Genomic DNA, 22,680 nt, shown 5'->3' with positions numbered 1-22,680 from the left:
GTGTAACTGGTGGCAGTGAAACAAGACTCTGTAAAGGGGTGTAACTGGTGGCAGTGAAACAAGACTCTGTAAAGGGGTGTGTAACTGGTGGCAGTGAAACAAGACTCTGTAAAGGGGTGTAACCGGTGGCAGTGAAACAAGACTCTGTAAATGGGTGTGTAACTGGTGGCAGTGAAACAAGACTCTGTAAATGGGTGTGTAACTGGTAGCAGTGAAACAAGACTCTGTAAAGGGGTGTGTAACTGGTGGCAGTGAAACAAGACTCTGTAAAGGGGTGTGTAACTGGTAGCAGTGAAACAAGACTCTGTAAAGGGGTGTGTTGCAGTGAAGCAAGACTCTGTAAAGGGGTGTGTAACTGGTAGCAGTGAAACAAGACTCTGTAAAGGGGTGTGTAACTGGTGGCAGTGAAACAAGACTCTGTAAAGGGGTGTGTAACTGGTGGCAGTGAAACAAGACTCTGTAAAGGGGTGTGTAACTGGTGGCAGTGAAACAAGACTCTGTAAAGGGGTGTGTAACTGGTGGCAGTGAAACAAGACTCTGTAAATGGGTGTGTAACTGGTGGCAGTGAAACAAGACTCTGTAAAGGGGTTTTGTGTAACTGGTGGCAGTGAAACAAGACTCTGTAAAGGGGTGTGTAATTGGTGGCAGTGAAACAAGACTCTGTAAAGGGGTGTGTAACTGGTGGCAGTGAAACAAGACTCTGTAAAGGGGTGTGTAACTGGTGGCAGTGAAACAAGACTCTGTAAAGGGGTGTGTAACTGGTGGCAGTGAAACAAGACTCTGTAAAGGGGTGTGTAACTGGTGGCAGTGAAACAAGACTCTGTAAAGGGGTGTGTAACTGGTGGCAGTGAAACAAGACTCTGTAAAGGGTGTGTAACTGGTGGCAGTGAAACAAGACTCTGTAAAGGGGGTGTAACTGGTGGCAGTGAAACAAGACTCTGTAAATGGGTGTGTAACTGGTGGCAGTGAAACAAGACTCTGTAAAGGGGTGTAACTGGTGGCAGTGAAACAAGACTGGTGGCAGTGAAACAAGACTCTGTAAAGGGGTGTGGTGGCAGTGAAACAAGACTCTGTAAATGGGTGTAACTGGTGGCAGTGAAACAAGACTCTGTAAAGGGGTGTGTAACTGGTGGCAGTGAAACAAGACTCTGTAAAGGGTGTGTAACTGGTGGCAGTGAAACAAGACTCTGTAAAGGGGTGTAACTGGTGGCAGTGAAACAAGACTCTGTAAAGGGGTGTGTAACTGGTGGCAGTGAAACAAGACTCTGTAAAGGGGTGTAACTGGTGGCAGTGAAACAAGACTCTGTAAATGGGTGTGTAACTGGTGGCAGTGAAACAAGACTCTGTAAAGGGGTGTGTAACTGGTGGCAGTGAAACAAGACTCTGTAAAGGGGTGTGTAACTGGTGGCAGTGAAACAAGACTCTGTAAAGGGGTGTGTAACTGGTGGCAGTGAAACAAGACTCTGTAAAGGGGTGTGTAACTGGTGGCAGTGAAACAAGACTCTGTAAAGGTGTGTAACTGGTGGCAGTGAAACAAGACTCTGTAAAGGGGTGTGTAACTGGTGGCAGTGAAACAAGACTCTGTAAAGGGGTGTAACTGGTGGCAGTGAAACAAGACTCTGTAAAGGGGTGTGTGGCAGTGAAACAAGACTCTGTAAAGGGGTGTGTAACTGGTGGCAGTGAAACAAGACTCTGTAAATGGGTGTGTAACTGGTGGCAGTGAAACAAGACTCTGTAAAGGGGTGTGTAACTGGTGGCAGTGAAACAAGACTCTGTAAAGGGGTGTGTAACTGGTGGCAGTGAAACAAGACTCTGTAAAGGGGTGTGTAACTGGTGGCAGTGAAACACGACTCTGTAAAGGGGTGTGTAACTGGTGGCAGTGAAACAAGACTCTGTAAAGGGGGTGTAACTGGTGGCAGTGAAACAAGACTCTGTAAAAGGGTGTGTAACTGGTGGCAGTGAAACAAGACTCTGTAAAGGGGGTGTAACTGGTGGCAGTGAGGGGTGTTGTAACAAGACTCTGTAAATGGGTGTGTAACTGGTAGCAGTGAAACAAGACTCTGTAAAGGGGTGTGTAACTGGTGGCAGTGAAACAAGACTCTGTAAAGGGGTGTGTAACTGGTAGCAGTGAAACAAGACTCTGTAAAGGGGTGTGTTGCAGTGAAGCAAGACTCTGTAAAGGGGTGTGTAACTGGTAGCAGTGAAACAAGACTCTGTAAAGGGGTGTGTAACTGGTGGCAGTGAAACAAGACTCTGTAAAGGGGTGTAACTGTGTGGCAGGCAGTGAAACAAGACTCTGTAAAGGGGTGTGTAACTGGTGGCAGTGAAACAAGACTCTGTAAAGGGGTGTGTAACTGGTGGCAGTGAAACAAGACTCTGTAAAGGGTGTGTAACTGGTGGCAGTGAAACAAGACTCTGTAAAGGGGTGTGTAACTGGTGGCAGTGAAACAAGACTCTGTAAAGGGGGTGTAACTGGTGGCAGTGAAACAAGACTCTGTAAAGGGGTGTGTAACTGGTGGCAGTGTAAAGGGTGTGTTGCAACAAGACTCTGTAAAGGGTGTGTAACTGGTGGCAGTGAAACAAGACTCTGTAAAGGGGTGTGTAACCGTGGCAGTGAAACAAGACTCTGTAAATGGGTGTGTAACTGGTGGCAGTGAAACAAGACTCTGTAAATGGTGTGTAACTGGTAGCAGTGAAACAAGACTCTGTAAAGGGTGTGTAACTGGTGGCAGTGAAACAAGACTCTGTAAAGGGGTGTGTAACTGGTAGCAGTGAAACAAGACTCTGTAAAGGGGTGTGTTGCAGTGAAGCAAGACTCTGTAAAGGGGTGTGTAACTGGTAGCAGTGAAACAAGACTCTGTAAAGGGGGTGTGTAACTGGTGGCAGTGAAACAAGACTCTGTAAAGGGGTGTAACTGGTGGCAGTGAAACAAGACTCTGTAAAGGGGTGTAACTGGTGGCAGTGAAACAAGACTCTGTAAAGGGTGTGTAACTGGTGGCAGTGAAACAAGACTCTGTAAATGGGTGTGTAACTGGTGGCAGTGAAACAAGACTCTGTAAAGGGTGTGTAACTGGTGGCAGTGAAACAAGACTCTGTAAAGGGGTGTGTAACTGGTGGCAGTGAAACAAGACTCTGTAAAGGGGTGTGTAACTGGTGGCAGTGAAACAAGACTCTGTAAAGGGGTGTGTAACTGGTGGCAGTGAAACAAGACTCTGTAAAGGGGTGTGTAACTGGTGGCAGAAACAAGACTCTGTAAAGGGGTGTGTAACTGGTGGCAGTGAAACAAGACTCTGTAAAGGGGTGTAACTGGTGGCAGTGAAACAAGACTCTGTAAATGGGGGGTGTAACTGGTGGTAACAGTGAAACAAGACTCTGTAAAGGGGTGTGTAACTGGTGGCAGTGAAACAAGACTCTGTAAATGGGTGTGTAACTGGTGGCAGTGAAACAAGACTCTGTAAACGGGTGTGTAACTGGTGGCAGTGAAACAAGACTCTGTAAAGGGGTGTGTGGCAGTGAAACAAGACTCTGTAAAGGGTGTGTAACTGGTGGCAGTGAAACAAGACTCTGTAAAGGGGTAACTGTGTAACTGGTGGCAGTGAAACAAGACTCTGTAAAGGGGTGTGTAACTGGTGGCAGACACAGGAGAGCAGAACTAGGTGATAACTAGGTGCTAACTAGGTGCTAACTAGGTGATAACTAGGTGCTAACTAGGTAATAACTAGGTAATAACTAGGTGATAACTATGTGTTAACTAGGTAATAACTAGGTGATAACTAGGTGACAAATAGGTGACAACTAGGTGATAACTAGGTGATAACTAGGTGATAACTATGCGCTAACTAGGCGATAACTAGGCGATAACTAATGACTATGATAACGATGACTGACTAGGCGGTAACTAGCCGATAACTAGGTGATAACTAGGTGATAACTAGGTGATAACTAGGTGATAGCCGGAACAGTTTAATTTCAACGGCATAAAGAAATAACCAACATGGATACAAAACCCGACGTGCACCAGTCAACATGTGCACAAGCACTTACAGCAAACAACCCCACACAAAGACATGGGGGGAACAGAGGGTTAAATACACAACATGTAATGAGGGAATGAGAACCAGGTGTGTAGGAAAACAAGACAAAACAAATGGAAAATGAAAAGTGGAACGATGGCTAGAAGCCCGGTGACGCCGACCACCACCCGAACAAGGAGAGGAACCGACTTCGGAGGAAGTTGTGACAGGGCTTTATAAATACATTAGATTTGATTACGTTAGACTGCTTCAAAGTGTAGCGAGAAATAACATGGCTTCAGGCTGGATCAACACCCGTTGCATAGAGCTCTCCCAGCTTGGAAGTTGTGGAAACGTATGTTTTTGGTTTGACATTGATTGTGGGAATGAAGCCATAAGTTTCCTGACAGGTTTTTTAAATGTTTTGAGAACAGAAGTGAACATTTTGCCTGTTCTAGGAAAATGTATTTTTGGGTTGCACTCCGAACTATTTGAGAACATGACTTTAAAAAGAACCATAAGGAAACCTTTAGGAAGCGTGATGAGGAAGTACTGATATTCGCACAGAACAACGTTGTTTCTTAACGTTCTCCGAACTATTTGTCAGGATTTGGCCAGGGTTGTTCCGGGTTTTGGTCACTAGATGCCCCCATTGTGCTTTTTGACCTTATGTTTTTTCCCTTGTTCCCCATTATTATTTGCACCTGTGCCTCGTTTCCCCTGATTGTATTTAAACCCTTAGTTTCCCTCAGTTCTGTGCTCTGTGTTTGTATGTTAGCACCCAGCCCTAGTGTTCTGTGTATTCTTGTCGATTCCGGTGGATGCTCTTGTGGAATTCTGTTTTTGTTTTTGAGTATCTCTTGAGGCTTTTTGTGCTATTCCTACCACCTTTTGGATTTGCCATTTTTGTATTGAAGGACTTCTCCTTTTTACTTTATTAAATACACCGTCTTAAGTACTGCTGTGTCTGCCTCATCTTCTGGGTTCTGCTGACTATTCGTGGCTCAGTTGGTTAAGTGACTGTTTCTCACTCCGGAGACCCAGGTTCGTAACCGGGTCCTGACACTATTTGAAAACATTCCCAATGTCAAAACAGTTGGAGAACTTTCCTAAAACATTATCAAAGTTTAAATTAAATGTAACCATGTTTGAACTTTTAGGAAACGTTCTGTTAAAGCAGGGGTGTCAAACTCATTCCATGGAGGAACTAGTGTCTGGAAATGTAGGATAAAAAAAATGTTTAGTTCCTTAAATGTGTTGAAAATGTTCCAAAGCCAAGCAACTATCCTGCACCCTTCCCAGAAAGTTGTGGGAAGGTTCTATGCCAAATAATCATCGACACTCACGTTCTCACCAAGCTCTGAGAAACATGGTTCTCAGAACGCTATGTGCTAGCTGGGTTCACTCTCTTTAGAACGGAGGTTAGTGATGTACTCCTAGAAGGCAGGACTGGGCTGATAACTGTCATTTATAACATAACAGATCATTAGTGATGTACTCCTAGAAGACAGGACTGGGCTGATAACTGTCATTTATAACATAACAGATCATTAGTGATGTACTCCTAGAAGACAGGACTGGGCTGATAACTGTCATTTATAACATAACAGATCATTAGTGATGTACTCCTAGAAGACAGGACTGGGCTGATAACTGTCATTTATAACATAACAGATCATTAGTGATGTACTCCTAGAAGACAGGACTGGGCTGATAACTGTCATTTATAACATAACAGATCATTAGTGATGTACTCCTAGAAGGCAGGACTGGGCTGATAACTGTCATTTATAACATAACAGATCATTAGTGATGTACTCCTAGAAGACAGGACTGGGCTGATAACTGTCATTTATAACATAACAGATCATTAGTGATGTACTCCTAGAAGACAGGACTGGGCTGATAACTGTCATTTATAACATAACAGATCATTAGTGATGTACTCCTAGAAGACAGGACTGGGCTGATAACTGTCATTTATAACATAACAGATCATTAGTGATGTACTCCTAGAAGACAGGACTGGGCTGATAACTGTCATTTATAACATAACAGATCATTAGTGATGTACTCCTAGAAGGCAGGACTGGGCTGATAACTGTCATTTATAACATAACAGATCATTAGTGATGTACTCCTAGAAGACAGGACTGGGCTGATAACTGTCATTTATAACATAACAGATCATTAGTGATGTACTCCTAGAAGACAGGACTGGGCTGATAACTGTCATTTATAACATAACAGATCATTAGTGATGTACTCCTAGAAGGCAGGACTGGGCTGATAACTGTCATTTATAACATAACAGATCATTAGTGATGTACTCCTAGAAGACAGGACTGGGCTGATAACTGTCATTTATAACATAACAGATCATTAGTGATGTACTCCTAGAAGACAGGACTGGGCTGATAACTGTCATTTATAACATAACAGATCATTAGTGATGTACTCCTAGAAGGCAGGACTGGGCTGATAACTGTCATTTATAACATAACAGATCATTAGTGATGTACTCCTAGAAGACAGGACTGGGCTGATAACTGTCATTTATAACATAACAGATCATTAGTGATGTACTCCTAGAAGACAGGACTGGGCTGATAACTGTCATTTATAACATAACAGATCATTAGTGATGTACTCCTAGAAGACAGGACTGGGCTGATAACTGTCATTTATAACATAACAGATCATTAGTGATGTACTCCTAGAAGACAGGACTGGGCTGATAACTGTCATTTATAACATAACAGATCATTAGTGATGTACTCCTAGAAGACAGGACTGGGCTGATAACTGTCATTTATAACATAACAGATCATTAGTGATGTACTCCTAGAAGACAGGACTGGGCTGATAACTGTCATTTATAACATAACAGATCATTAGTGATGTACTCCTAGAAGACAGGACTGGGCTGATAACTGTCATTTATAACATAACAGATCATTAGTGATGTACTCCTAGAAGGCAGGACTGGGCTGATAACTGTCATTTATAACATAACAGATCATTAGTGATGTACTCCTAGAAGACAGGACTGGGCTGATGTCTGTCATTTATAACATAACAGATCATTAGTGATGTACTCCTAGACGACAGGACTGGGCTGATAACTGTCATTTATAACATAACAGATCATTAGTGATGTACTCCTAGAAGACAGGACTGGGCTGATAACTGTCATTTATAACATAACAGATCATTAGTGATGTACTCCTAGAAGACAGGACTGGGCTGATAACTGTCATTTATAACATAACAGATCATTAGTGATGTACTCCTAGAAGACAGGACTGGGCTGATAACTGTCATTTATAACATAACAGATCATTAGTGATGTACTCCTAGAAGACAGGACTGGACTGATAACTGTCATTTATAACATAACAGATCATTAGTGATGTACTCCTAGAAGACAGGACTGGGCTGATAACTGTCATTTATAACATAACAGATCATTAGTGATGTACTCCTAGAAGACAGGACTGGGCTGATAACTGTCATTTATAACATAACAGATCATTAGTGATGTACTCCTAGAAGACAGGACTGGGCTGATAACTGTCATTTATAACATAACAGATCATTAGTGATGTACTCCTAGAAGACAGGACTGGGCTGATAACTGTCATTTATAACATAACAGATCATTAGTGATGTACTCCTAGAAGACAGGACTGGGCTGATAACTGTCATTTATAACATAACAGATCATTAGTGATGTACTCCTAGAAGACAGGACTGGGCTGATAACTGTCATTTATAACATAACAGATCATTAGTGATGTACTCCTAGACGACAGGACTGGGCTGATAACTGTCATTTATAACATAACAGATCATTAGTGATGTACTCTAGAAGACAGGACTGGGCTGATAACTGTCATTTATAACATAACAGATCATTAGTGATGTACTCCTAGAAGGCAGGACTGGGCTGATAACTGTCATTTATAACATAACAGATCATTAGTGATGTACTCCTAGAAGACAGGACTGGGCTGATAACTGTCATTTATAACATAACAGATCATTAGTGATGTACTCCTAGAAGACAGGACTGGGCTGATAACTGTCATTTATAACATAACAGATCATTAGTGATGTACTCCTAGAAGACAGGACTGGGCTGATAACTGTCATTTATAACATAACAGATCATTAGTGATGTACTCCTAGACGACAGGACTGGGCTGATAACTGTCATTTATAACATAACAGATCATTAGTGATGTACTCCTAGAAGACAGGACTGGGCTGATAACTGTCATTTATAACATAACAGATCATTAGTGATGTACTCCTAGAAGACAGGACTGGGCTGATAACTGTCATTTATAACATAACAGATCATTAGTGATGTACTCCTAGAAGACAGGACTGGGCTGATAACTGTCATTTATAACATAACAGATCATTAGTGATGTACTCCTAGAAGGCAGGACTGGGCTGATAACTGTCATTTATAACATAACAGATCATTAGTGATGTACTCCTAGAAGACAGGACTGGGCTGATAACTGTCATTTATAACATAACAGATCATTAGTGATGTACTCCTAGACGACAGGACTGGGCTGATAACTGTCATTTATAACATAACAGATCATTAGTGATGTACTCCTAGAAGACAGGACTGGGCTGATAACTGTCATTTATAACATAACAGATCATTAGTGATGTACTCCTAGAAGACAGGACTGGGCTGATAACTGTCATTTATAACATAACAGATCATTAGTGATGTACTCCTAGAAGGCAGGACTGGGCTGATAACTGTCATTTATAACATAACAGATCATTAGTGATGTACTCCTAGAAGACAGGACTGGGCTGATAACTGTCATTTATAACATAACAGATCATTAGTGATGTACTCCTAGAAGACAGGACTGGGCTGATAACTGTCATTTATAACATAACAGATCATTAGTGATCTAGAAAAAGCTAATGCTATGGTACAGTTGATACATTTTCCGCCAGATTACAGTTTAGGTTATATAACCGACTAGTAACCGAAAGGTTGCAAGTTCAAACCCCCGAGCTGACAAGGTACAAATCTGTCGTTCTGCCCCTGAACAGGCAGTTAACCCACTGTTCCTAGGCCGTCATTGAAAATAAGAATTTGTTCTTTACTGACTCTCCTAGTTAAATAAAGGTAAAAAATAATAATATATATATATATATATATAGGCACTGTGAGAACGACGATGTTATGACGTCATGATATGACAAGGATAGGAGGCTGTGATCGTAAAAAGGAGACAACGTGTGAGTCAGGTTACAGCGATGGCTGTCTGTAGTAGTAATCTCAGACAGAGAGCGGTGACAGACCTGGGTGCTGGAGGGGCCGACGGCACGGCGGGGGACCTTGATGTCAAAGCCTCCCTTGGGGTCTTTCTCTCCTCGCAGGGCAGGGTCATTGTGGGGCTCACGCCCTGTCTCCCAATCACAGATGGTCTTCCTGATGGCCTGCAGGACACTGGGTAGAGAACAGCACCACATACATGAAAAACTCTCAGTTCACATCAGGGGTTTGACACTGACACTGGAGATGATAAAGCAGGTATGTTTTGTGCGGTCCTGTGTGTTCTGTAGTACCTCTGCACCACGCTCTTCTTCTTCTTGATGGCCTGCCGTAGCGGGTCTCTCAGGGTGAGCTGGGCGAAGTCCTGCAGGGCCGAGTAGATGGTGTGGCGGATAGCGTGGTTAAACACTGACTCCATACGACCCATCAGGACCTGTAAACCCTTTATCATGGCCATCACCTGGAGGGAGGGACCACCTCACGGTTAGTCTCTAACACACCTAGAGACAGGTTAGTTAGTCTCTAACACACCTAGAGACAGGAACACACCTCAGACATACATTTATAAACCCTTTATCATGGCCATCACCTGGTGGGAGGGACCACCTCACGGTTAGTCTCTAACACACCTAGAGACAGGTCAGTTAGTCTCTAACACACCTAGAGACAGGTTAGTTAGTCTCTAACACACCTAGAGACAGGTTAGTTAGTCTCTAACACACCTAGAGACAGGTCAGTTAGTCTCTAACACACCTAGAGACAGGTCAGTTAGTCTCTAACACACCTAGAGACAGGTTAGTTAGTCTCTAACACACCTAGAGACAGGTCAGTTAGTCTCTAACACACCTAGAGACAGGTCAGTTAGTCTAACACACCTAGAGACAGGTTAGTTAGTCTCTAACACACCTAGAGACAGGAACACACCTCAGACATACATTTATAAACCCTTTATCATGGCCATCACCTGGAGGGAGGGACCACTCACGGTTAGTCTCTAACACACCTAGAGACAGGTCAATTAGTCTAACACACCTGGAGACAGGTTAGTTAGTCTCTAACACACCTAGAGACAGGTCAGTTAGTCTCTAACACACCTAGAGACAGGTTAGTTAGTCTCTAACACACCTAGAGACAGGAACACACCTCAGACATACATTTATAAACCCTTTATCATGGCCATCACCTGGAGGGAGGGACCACCTCACGGTTAGTCTCTAACACACCTAGAGACAGGTCAATTAGTCTAACACACCTGGAGACAGGTTAGTTAGTCTCTAACACACCTAGAGACAGGTTAGTTAGTCTCTAACACACCTAGAGACAGGTTAGTTAGTCTCTAACACACCTAGAGACAGGAACACACCTCAGACATACATTTATAAACCCTTTATCATGGCCATCACCTGGAGGGAGGGACCACCTCACGGTTAGTCTCTAACACACCTAGAGACAGGTCAGTTAGTCTCTAACACACCTAGAGACAGGTTAGTTAGTCTCTAACACACCTAGAGACAGGTTAGTTAGTCTCTAACACACCTAGAGACAGGTCAGTTAGTCTCTAACACACCTAGAGACAGGTCAGTTAGTCTCTAACACACCTAGAGACAGGTTAGTTAGTCTCTAACACACCTAGAGACAGGTTAGTTAGTCTCTAACACACCTAGAGACAGGTCAGTTAGTCTCTAACACACCTAGAGACAGGTTAGTTAGTCTCTAACACACCTAGAGACAGGAACACACCTCAGACATACATTTATAAACCCTTTATCATGGCCATCACCTGGAGGGAGGGACCACCTCACGGTTAGTCTCTAACACACCTAGAGACAGGTCAATTAGTCTCTAACACACCTAGAGACAGGAACACACCTCAGACATACATTTATAAACCCTTTATCATGGCCATCACCTGGAGGGAGGGACCACCTCACGGTTAGTCTCTAACACACCTAGAGACAGGTCAGTTAGTCTCTAACACACCTAGAGACAGGTTAGTTAGTCTCTAACACACCTAGAGACAGGTCAGTTAGTCTCTAACACACCTAGAGACAGGTTAGTTAGTCTCTAACACACCTAGAGACAGGAACACACCTCAGACATACATTTATAAACCCTTTATCATGGCCATCACCTGGAGGGAGGGACCACCTCACGGTTAGTCTCTAACACACCTAGAGACAGGTCAGTTAGTCTCTAACACACCTAGAGACAAGTTAGTTAGTCTCTAACACACCTAGAGACAGGAACACACCTCAGACATACATTTATAAACCCTTTATCATGGCCATCACCTGGAGGGAGGGACCACCTCACGGTTAGTCTCTAACACACCTAGAGACAGGTTAGTTAGTCTCTAACACACCTAGAGACAGGAACACACCTCAGACATACATTTATAAACCCTTTATCATGGCCATCACCTGGAGGGAGGGACCACCTCACGGTTAGTCTCTAACACACCTAGAGACAGGTCAATTAGTCTCTAACACACCTAGAGACAGGTCAGTTAGTCTCTAACACACCTAGAGACAGGTCAGTTAGTCTCTAACACACCTAGAGACAGGTCAGTTAGTCTCTAACACACCTAGAGACAGGTTAGTTAGTCTCTAACACACCTAGAGACAGGAACACACCTCAGACATACATTTATAAACCCTTTATCATGGCCATCACCTGGTGGGAGGGACCACCTCACGGTTAGTCTCTAACACACCTAGAGACAGGTTAGTTAGTCTCTAACACACCTAGAGACAGGTTAGTTAGTCTCTAACACACCTAGAGACAGGTCAGTTAGTCTCTAACACACCTAGAGACAGGTCAGTTTGTCTCTAACACACCTAGAGACAGGTTAGTTAGTCTCTAACACACCTAGAGACAGGTCAGTTAGTCTCTAACACACCTAGAGACAGGAACACACCTCAGACATACATTTATAAACCCTTTATCATGGCCATCACCTGGAGGGAGGGACCACCTCACGGTTAGTCTCTAACACACCTAGAGACAGGTCAATTAGTCTAACACACCTGGAGACAGGTTAGTTAGTCTCTAACACACCTAGAGACAGGTCAGTTAGTCTCTAACACACCTAGAGACAGGTCAGTTTGTCTCTAACACACCTAGAGACAGGTCAATTAGTCTAACACACCTGGAGACAGGTTAGTTAGTCTCTAACACACCTAGAGACAGGTCAATTAGTCTAACACACCTGGAGACAGGTTAGTTAGTCTCTAACACACCTAGAGACAGGTCAGTTAGTCTCTAACACACCTAGAGACAGGTCAGTTTGTCTCTAACACACCTAGAGACAGGTCAGTTAGTCTCTAACACACCTAGAGACAGGTTAGTCTCTAACACACCTAGAGACAGGAACACACCTCAGACATACATTTATAAACCCTTTATCATGGCCATCACCTGGAGGGAGGGACCACCTCACGGTTAGTCTCTAACACACCTAGAGACAGGTCAATTAGTCTAACACACCTGGAGACAGGTTAGTTAGTCTCTAACACACCTAGAGACAGGTCAGTTAGTCTCTAACACACCTAGAGACAGGTTAGTTAGTCTCTAACACACCTAGAGACAGGAACACACCTCAGACATACATTTATAAACCCTTTATCATGGCCATCACCTGGAGGGAGGGACCACCTCACGGTTAGTCTCTAACACACCTAGAGACAGGTCAATTAGTCTCTAACACACCTAGAGACAGGTCAGTTAGTCTCTAACACACCTAGAGACAGGTCAGTTAGTCTCTAACACACCTAGAGACAGGTCAGTTAGTCTCTAACACACCTAGAGACAGGTTAGTTAGTCTCTAACACACCTAGAGACAGGAACACACCTCAGACATACATTTATAAACCCTTTATCATGGCCATCACCTGGTGGGAGGGACCACCTCACGGTTAGTCTCTAACACACCTAGAGACAGGTTAGTTAGTCTCTAACACACCTAGAGACAGGTTAGTTAGTCTCTAACACACCTAGAGACAGGTCAGTTAGTCTCTAACACACCTAGAGACAGGAACACACCTCAGACATACATTTATAAACCCTTTATCATGGCCATCACCTGGAGGGAGGGACCACCTCACGGTTAGTCTCTAACACACCTAGAGACAGGTCAATTAGTCTAACACACCTGGAGACAGGTTAGTTAGTCTCTAACACACCTAGAGACAGGTCAGTTAGTCTCTAACACACCTAGAGACAGGTCAGTTTGTCTCTAACACACCTAGAGACAGGTCAATTAGTCTAACACACCTGGAGACAGGTTAGTTAGTCTCTAACACACCTAGAGACAGGTCAGTTAGTCTCTAACACACCTAGAGACAGGTCAGTTTGTCTCTAACACACCTAGAGACAGGTCAGTTAGTCTCTAACACACCTAGAGACAGGTTAGTCTCTAACACACCTAGAGACAGGAACACACCTCAGACATACATTTATAAACCCTTTATCATGGCCATCACCTGGAGGGAGGGACCACCTCACGGTTAGTCTCTAACACACCTAGAGACAGGTCAGTTAGTCTCTAACACACCTAGAGACAGGAACACACCTCAGACATACATTTATAAACCCTTTATCATGGCCATGACCTGGAGGGAGGGACCACCTCACGGTTAGTCTCTAACACACCTAGAGACAGGTCAGTTAGTCTCTAACACACCTAGAGACAGGTTAGTTAGTCTCTAACACACCTAGAGACAGGTTAGTTAGTCTCTAACACACCTAGAGACAGGAACACACCTCAGACATACATTTATAAACCCTTTATCATGGCCATCACCTGGAGGGAGGGACCACCTCACGGTTAGTCTCTAACACACCTAGAGACAGGTTAGTTAGTCTCTAACACACCTAGAGACAGGTTAGTTAGTCTCTAACACACCTAGAGACAGGAACACACCTCAGACATACATTTATAAACCCTTTATCATGGCCATCACCTGGAGGGAGGGACCACTTCACGGTTAGTCTCTAACACACCTAGAGACAGGTCAGTTAGTCTCTAACACACCTAGAGACAGGTCAGTTAGTCTCTAACACACCTAGAGACAGGTTAGTTAGTCTCTAACACACCTAGAGACAGGTCAGTTAGTCTCTAACACACCTAGAGACAGGTCAGTTAGTCTCTAACACACCTAGAGACAGGTTAGTTAGTCTCTAACACACCTAGAGACAGGTTAGTTAGTCTCTAACACACCTAGAGACAGGAACACACCTCAGACATACATTTATAAACCCTTTATCATGGCCATCACCTGGAGGGAAGGACCACCTCACGGTTAGTCTCGAACACACCTCAGACATACATTTATAAACCCTTCGTTTCATCAGCATCAACTCCTATAGAAGTCCTAGGACCACAGAAGGGACCAGGTTAAGTAATGACCAGGCTAGGTAATGACCAGGTTAGGTAATGACCAGGCTAGGTAATGACCAGAATAGGTAATGACCAGGTTAGGTAATGACCAGACAGTTGGCGCGACAGCAGAAACAGATATGGGACCAGGCTAGGTAATGACCAGGCTAGGTAATGACCAGGCTAGGTAATGACCAGGTTAGGTAATGACCAGGCTAGGTAATGACCAGGTTAGGTAATGACCAGAATAGGTCATGACCAGGTTAGGTAATGACCAGGTTAGGTAATGACCAGGTTAGGTAATGACCAGACAGTTGGCGCGACAGCAGAAACAGATATGGGACCAGGCTAGGTAATGACCAGGCTAGGTAATGACCAGGCTAGGTAACGACCAGGCTAGGTAACGACCAGGTTAGGTAACGACCAGGCTAGGTAACGACCGACCAGGCTAGGTAACAACCAGGATAGGTAATGACCAGGTTAGGTAATGACCAGAATAGGCAATGATCAGGCTAGGTAATGACCAGGTTAGGTAATGACCAGAGTAGGTAATGACCTGGCTAGGTAACGACCAGGCTAGGTAATGATCAGAACAGCTGGCAAGACAGCAGAAACAGATATGGGACCAGGCTAGGTAATGACCAGGTTAGGTAATGACCAGGCTAGGTAATGACCAGAATAGGTAATGACCAGAACAGCTGGCTAGACAGCAGAAACAGATATGGGACCAGGCTAGGTAATGACCAGTTTAGGTAATGACCAGGCTAGGTAATGACCAGAATAGGTAATGATCTGGCTAGGTAACGACCAGGCTAGGTAATGACCAGAATAGGAAACGACCAGGCAAGGTAATGACCAGACTAGGTAATGACCTGGCTAGGTAATGACCAGAACAGCTGGCAAGACAGCAGAAACAGATATAGGACCAGGCTAGGTAATGACCAGGTTAGGTAATGACCAGAGTAGGTAATGACCTGGCTAGGTAACGACCAGGCTAGGTAATGACCAGAACAGCTGGCAAGACAGCAGAAACAGATATGGGACCAGGCTAGGTAATGACCAGAATAGGTAATGACCTGGTTAGGTAACGACCAGGCTAGGTAATGACCAGAACAGCTGGCTAGACAGCAGAAACAGATATGGGACCAGGCTAGGTAATGACCAGGTTAGGTAATGACCAGAACAGCTGGCTAGACAGCAGAAACAGATATGGGACCAGGCTAGGTAATGACCAGGCTAGGTAATGACCAGGCTAGCTAATGACCAGGTTAGGTAACGACCAGGCTAGGTAACGGCCAGGCTAGGTAACGACCAGAATAGGTAATGACCAGGCTAGGTAATGACCAGAACAGCTGGCTAGACAGCAGAAACAGATACAGGACCAGGCGAGGTAACGACCAGGCGAGGTAACGACCAGGCTAGGTAATGACCAGAACAGCTGGCTAGACAGCAGAAACAGATACAGGACCAGGCTAGGTAATGACCAGGTTAGGTAATGACCAGGCTAGGTAATGACCAGGCTAGGTAATGACCAGAACAGCTGGCTAGACAGCAGAAACAGATACAGGACCAGGCTAGGTAACGGCCAGGCTAGGTAACGGCCAGGCTAGGTAATGACCAGAACAGCTGGCTAGACAGCAGAAACAGATACAGGACCAGGCTAGGTAACGGCCAGGCTAGGTAATGACCAGGCTAGGTAATGACCAGGCTAGGTAACGACCAGGCTAGGTAACGACCAGAACAGCTGGTTAGACAGCAGAAACAGATACACGACCAGGCTAGGTAACGACCAGGCTAGGTAACGACCAGGCTAGTTAATGACCAGAATAGGGTGATTGGACAACAGACAGATTGTGGAGGGAAAAGGTAGTAATCTGACCTCGACAAGGGCAAACTTCTCCTCAATGGTGTAGTTGTATCGTGTAGCTCGTTCATACTCCTCCGCGTTGTCAGGACACTCCTTGTTGGAGTACTTATCCGTTGGATGAACCAGCTTCCACGAGTACTGCAGGAAGAGTTGTCTTCATCATTATCAACATCATCAACATTATCAAATCCCAAACAAATGTAAGGTGTCACATGCACCGAATACAACAGTGAAACACTTACTTACAATCACTTAACCAACAATACAGTTAAGAAAATACCAACAACAAAATAAGTAAGAGATAAGAATAACAAATAGTTAAAGAGCAACAGTAAATAACAATAGTGGGGCTATATACAGGATATTACGGTACAGAGTCAATGTGGAGGCCATATACAGGGTATTACGGTACAGAGTCAATGTGGAGGCTATATACAGGGTATTACGGTACAGGGTGTTACGGTACAGAGTCAATGTGGAGGCTATATACAGGGTGTTACGGTACAGAGTCAATGTGGAGACTATATACAGGGTATTACGGTACAGAGTCAATGTGGAGGCTATATACAGGGTATTACGGTACAGAGTCAATGTGGAGGCTATATACAGGTGGTACCGGTACAGAGTCAATGTGGAGGCTATATACAGGGTATTACAGTACAGAGTCAATGTGGAGGCTATATACAGGGTATTATGGTACAGAGTCAATGTGGGGGCTATATACAGGGTATTACGGTACAGAGTCAATGTGGAGGCTATATACAGGGTATTATGGTACAGAGTCAATGTGGGGGCTATATACAGGGTATTACGGTACAGAGTCAATGTGGAGGCTATATACAGGGTATTACGGTACAGAGTCAATGTGGGGGCTATATACAGGGTATTACGGTACAGAGTCAATGTGGTGGTGAAAACAGGGTGTTACGGAACAGAGTCAATGTGGAGGCTATAGACAGGGGGTACCGGTACAGAGTCAATGTGGAGGCTATATACAGGGGGTACCGGTACAGAGTCAATGTGGAGGCTATAAACAGGGGGTACCGGTACAGAATCAATGTGGAGACTATATACAGGGTGTTACGGTACAGAGTTAATGTGGAGGATATAAACAGGGGGTACTGGTACAGAGTCAATGTGGAGGCTATATTCAGGGTGTTACAGTACAGAGTCAATGTGGAGGTTATATACAGGGGGTACCAGTACAGAGTCAATGTGGAGGTTATATACAGGGGGTACCGGTACAGAGTCAGTGTGGAGCCAAAAGAGAGAACAGAAAGAGAGAAAGAGAGAGAGAGAGAAAGAGCAGAAAGAGAGAGAGAGAGAGAAGAAAGAGAGAAAGAACAGAGAGAGAGAGAAAGAGAGAACTGAAAAAAAATATTTTGTGTTTAAAGACCTTGAGGAGAGACTGTGGGCAATAGGAAAGATTATGGATATACTGACAAGATGTCTCTGCGCCCTAAAAATCAGAGTGGTTGTCTAGCATGGAAGGCGGTCTCGCCTATCCTTTCTTTGGATTGGTGGATACCTCATTTTTGTAATCCGTTTTTGAATATCCGATGAGGGTTGTTGACATCAACCGCCTGTATTCATTGGAGAGAGATGCTATGCCAAGCCTCATGCCTAGCCTCATGTCATGAATATGCATAGCCATCAAGATAACTCCGGGATCTCACGTGTCCCACTTACTGTATATCAACTCGTAACAACTTAAGATTTACTAAACTTGTATTCAATCAAATAAGCCATTCAGTTTGTTGGCCAAATTCGACACTCTCTCAAATCAAATCAAATGTATTTGTCACATACACATGGTTAGCAGATGTTAATGTGAGTGTAGCGAAATGCTTGTGCTTCTAGTTCCGACAACGCAGTAATAACCAACGAGTAATCTAACTAACAATTCCTAAACTACTGCCATATAGACACAGGTGTAAAGGGATAAAGAATATGTACACAAAGATATATGAATGAGTGATGGTACAGAGCAGCATTGGCAAGATAAAGTAGATGGTATCGAGTACAGTATATACACATGAGATGAGTATGTAAACAAAGTGGCATAGTTAAAGTGGCTAGTGATACATGTATTACATAAAGATACAGTAGATGATATACAGTACAGTATATACGTATACATATGAGATGAATAATGTAGGTTATGTAAACATTATATTAAGTAGCATTGTTTAAAGTGGCTAGTGATAGCAGTTGCCGTACCAGGCGGTGATACAGCCCGACAGGGTGCTCTCGATTGTGCATCTGTAGAAGTTTGTGAGTGCTTTTGGTGAAAAGCCGAATTTCTTCAGCCTCCTGAGGTTGAAGAGGCGCTGCTGCGCCTTCTTCACAATGCTGTCTGTGTAAGTGGACCAATTCAGTTTGTCTGTGATGAGTATGCAGAGGAACTTAAAACTTACTACCCTCTCCACTACTGTTCCATCGATGTGGATAGGGGGGTGTTCCCTCTGCTGATTCCTCGTCCGCAGACTTGATGATTGAGTTGGAGGCGTGCGTGGCCACGCAGTCGTGGGTGAACAGGGAGTACAGGAGAGGGCTCAGAACGCACCCTTGTGGGGCCCCAGTGTTGAGGATCAGCGGGGTGGAGATGTTGTTACCTACCCTCACCACCTGGGAGCGGCCCGTCAGGAAGTCCAGTACCCAGTTGCACAGGGCAGGGTCGAGACCCAGAGTCTCGAGCTTGATGACGAGCTTGGAGGGTACTATGGTGTTGAATGCCGAGCTGTAGTCGATGAACAGCATTCTCACATAGGTATTCCTCTTGTCCAGATGGGTTAGGGCAGTGTGCAGTGTGGTTGAGATTGCATCGTCTGTGGACCTATTTGGGCGGTAAGCAAATTGGAGTGGGTCTAGGGTGTCAGGTAGGGTGGAGGTGATATGGTCCTTGACTCGTCTCTCAAAGCACTTCATGATGACGGAAGTGAGTGCTACGGGGCAGTAGTCGTCTAGCTCAGTTACCTTAGCTTTCTTGGGAACAGGAATAATGGTGGCCCTCTTGAAGCATGTGGGAACAGCAGACTGGTATAGGGATTGATTGAATATGTCCGTAAACACACCAGCCAGCTGGTCTGCGCATGCTCTGAGGGCGCGGCTGGGGATGCCGTCTGGGCCTGCAGCCTTGCGAGGGTTAACACGTTTAAATGTTTTACTCACCTCGGCTGCAGTGAAGGAGAGTCCGCATGTTTTCGTTGCAGGCCGTGTCAGTGGCACTGTATTGTCCTCAAAGCGGGCAAAAAAGTTATTTACTCTGCCTGGGAGCAAGACATCCTGGTCCGTGACGGGGCTGGTTTTCTTTTTGTAATCCATGATTGACTGTAGACCCTGCAACATACATCTTGTGTCTGAGCCGTTGAATTGCGATTCTACTTTGTCGCTATACTGACGCTTAGCTTGTTTGATTGCCTTGCGGAGGGAATAGCTGCACTGTTTGTATTCGGTCATGTTTTCGGTCACCTTGTCCTGATTAAAAGCAGTGGTTCGTGCTTTCAGTTTCACGCGAATGCTGCCATCAATCCACGGTTCCTGGTTTGGGAATGTTTTAATCATTGCTATGGGAACGACATCTTCAACGCACGTTCTAATGAACTCGCACACCGAATCAGCGTATTCGTCAATGTTGTTGTCTGAAGCAATACGAAACATATCCCAGTCCACGTGATGGAGTGTGGAATCAGATTGGTCGGACCAGCGTTGGACAGACCTCAGCATGGGAGCTTCTTGTTTTAGTTTCTGTCTGTAGGCAGGGATCAACAAAATGGAGTCGTGGTCAGCTTTTCCGAAAGGAGGGCGGGACAGGGCCTTATATGCGTCACGGAAGTTAGAATAGCAATGATCCAAAGTTTTGCCAGCCCTGGTTGCGCAATCGATATGCTGATACAATTTAGGGAGTCTTGTTTTCAGATTAGCCTTGTTAAAATCCCCAGCTACAATGAATGCAGCCTCAGGATATGTGGATTCCAGTTTGCAAAGAGTCAAATAAAGTTTGTTCAGAGCCATCGATGTGTCTGCTTGGGGGGGAATATATATGGCTGTGATTATAATCGAAGAGAATTCCCTTGGTAGATAATGCGGTCGACATTTGAATGTGAGGAATTCTAAATCAGGTGAACAGAAGGAAGTTCCTGTATGTTGTTGTGACCACACCACGTCTCGTTAACCATAAAGCATACGCCCCCGCCCTTCTTCTTACCAGAAAGATGTTTGTTTCTGTCGGCGCGATGCGTGGAGAAACCAGCTGGCTGCACCGACTCCGATAGCGTCTCTCGAGTGAGCCATGTTTCCGTGAAGCAAAGAACGTTACAGTCTCTGATGTCCCTCTGGAATGCTACCCTTGCTCGGATTTCATCAACCTTGTTGTCAAGAGACTGGACATTGGCGAGAAGTATGCTAGGGAGTGGTGCGCGATGTGCCCGTCTCCGGAATCTGACCAGAAGACCGCTTCGTTTCCCTATTTTATGAAGTCGTTTTTTTGGGTCGCCGGCTGGGATCCATTCCGTTGTCCTGGGTGAAAGGCAGAACACAGGATCCGCTTCGCGAAAGTCATATTCTTGGTCGTACTGATGGTGAGTTGACGCTGCTCTTATATTCAGTAGTTCTTCTCGACTGTATGTAATGAAACCTAAGATGACCTGGGGTACCAATGTAAGAAATAACACGTAAAAAACAAAAACTCCATAGTTTCATCGGAACGCGAAGCGAGGCGGCCATCTCTGTCGGCGCCGGAATTGTCCTGCATACAAAAACTCCTTGCGAAACAACGTCACCTGCCGCAGGGAGACAGATTTTGGGCTCTCTCTTCCTCTTCATCTCTGACAGTAGTCACAGTGTGAACTGGGATGATATGGGAGAGAAATCAGTTTGCCCACCCTGATAGTAAGTCTCTGGCAGGTGTTTCTATCTGTGAGGGTCGTCTCCACTATAGTCTTTGTCGTCAAAGGCACCATCACTTGGGATGTAGGATCTCACCACTTCCATGAAGTGTGGTTAGGGTTTGATCTGATTTATTAAGATCCCCATTAGCCAACTGCGACAAATAGTCTTACTGGGGTCCAACAAAAGACAGATAAAACCCCATGAAATTTACTCTCCTCAACTTGTTCAACAGCCTTCGTTACCAGATTCAGCAGAGGTCTACAACTTTGGTTGCTGATGCGTATATGGTTGAATCATCAGCATACATGGACACACATGCTGTGTTTAATGCCAGTTATTGGTGAAAAGAGTAGAGGGCCAAATGAGCTGCCCTGCGGTACACCACACTTTACATGTTCTATTAGATAGACAGCTCTGAATCCACAATATGGCAGAGGTTGAAAAGCCATAACACAAAAGTTTTCTAAACAGGTTATGGTCAGGGTTAAGGTTAGAGGTCACTCACCACTTCCATGACGTGTGCGCTCCACTGGGACAGTAGCTGCATCCCCTGCAGAGCCAAGTCAAACAGCTTCCTGTACTCATGGTCTGTCTTGTGGGCCTCCTGACGACCGGATCCCGTCACCACCTAGAGAGAGACACCTTTATTAGAACAAGAGGTTAACTAACCATAACCATAACCCTTCACCTTACAGGTTAACTAACCCTAACCCTTCACATAACAGGTTAACTAACTCTACCTCTTCACATAACAGTTTAACTAACCCTAACCCTTCACATTACAGGTTAACTAACCCTTCACATTACAGGTTACACTTGACATTAGGCTTGGGCGGTATACTGTATGCCGAGGTATTCTGAAATATACACGGTATGATTTTCAATACTGTCAACAACCCATGTTTTGTGTCTTTTATTGGGGAGGGCCCTAAAGCTCATGGCACCCTCGCCTCATAGTGCAACGCCACTGCTTATAACTTTAAGTTACTATCTAAGATGTGCCAAATAAAATATCTCCAGCTCAGGGCTCCAGCTGTGCATAAAGTGTTGGTCCCATGTTCCATGAGCTGAAATAAAAGATCCCAGAAATTTCCCAAATGTTGTGCACAAATTTGTATTACCTCCCTGTTAGTGAATATTTCTCCTTTATCAAGATAATCCATCCACCTGACAGGTGTTGCATATCAAGAAGCTGATAAAACAGCATGATCAC

The 22,680-nt window shown here is 44.5% G+C and overlaps 1 protein-coding gene across 1 annotated transcript in view; it reads right to left on the bottom strand.

The window, feature by feature from the left end:
* LOC135534357 (cytoplasmic FMR1-interacting protein 1 homolog) overlaps nucleotides 1–22,095 on the bottom strand; it is a gene marked incomplete at its 5' end in the record, with an annotated part of 34,884 nt that extends 12,789 nt beyond the window's left edge. The window contains 4 exons of the mRNA XM_064961380.1: nucleotides 9,360–9,507; nucleotides 9,627–9,793; nucleotides 16,590–16,715; nucleotides 21,973–22,095. Of these exons, the coding sequence (XP_064817452.1) occupies nucleotides 9,360–9,507; nucleotides 9,627–9,793; nucleotides 16,590–16,715; nucleotides 21,973–22,095 (564 nt within the window). The remainder of the gene's footprint in view (nucleotides 1–9,359; nucleotides 9,508–9,626; nucleotides 9,794–16,589; nucleotides 16,716–21,972) is intronic.
* Between the last annotated feature and the right edge of the window lie 585 nt (nucleotides 22,096–22,680).

Source organism: Oncorhynchus masou, unplaced genomic scaffold (genome assembly GCF_036934945.1).
Source record: "Oncorhynchus masou masou isolate Uvic2021 unplaced genomic scaffold, UVic_Omas_1.1 unplaced_scaffold_3283, whole genome shotgun sequence".
NCBI classification, from domain to species: domain Eukaryota; kingdom Metazoa; phylum Chordata; class Actinopteri; order Salmoniformes; family Salmonidae; genus Oncorhynchus; species Oncorhynchus masou.
This window is presented reverse-complemented; position numbering and strand designations above follow the sequence as displayed.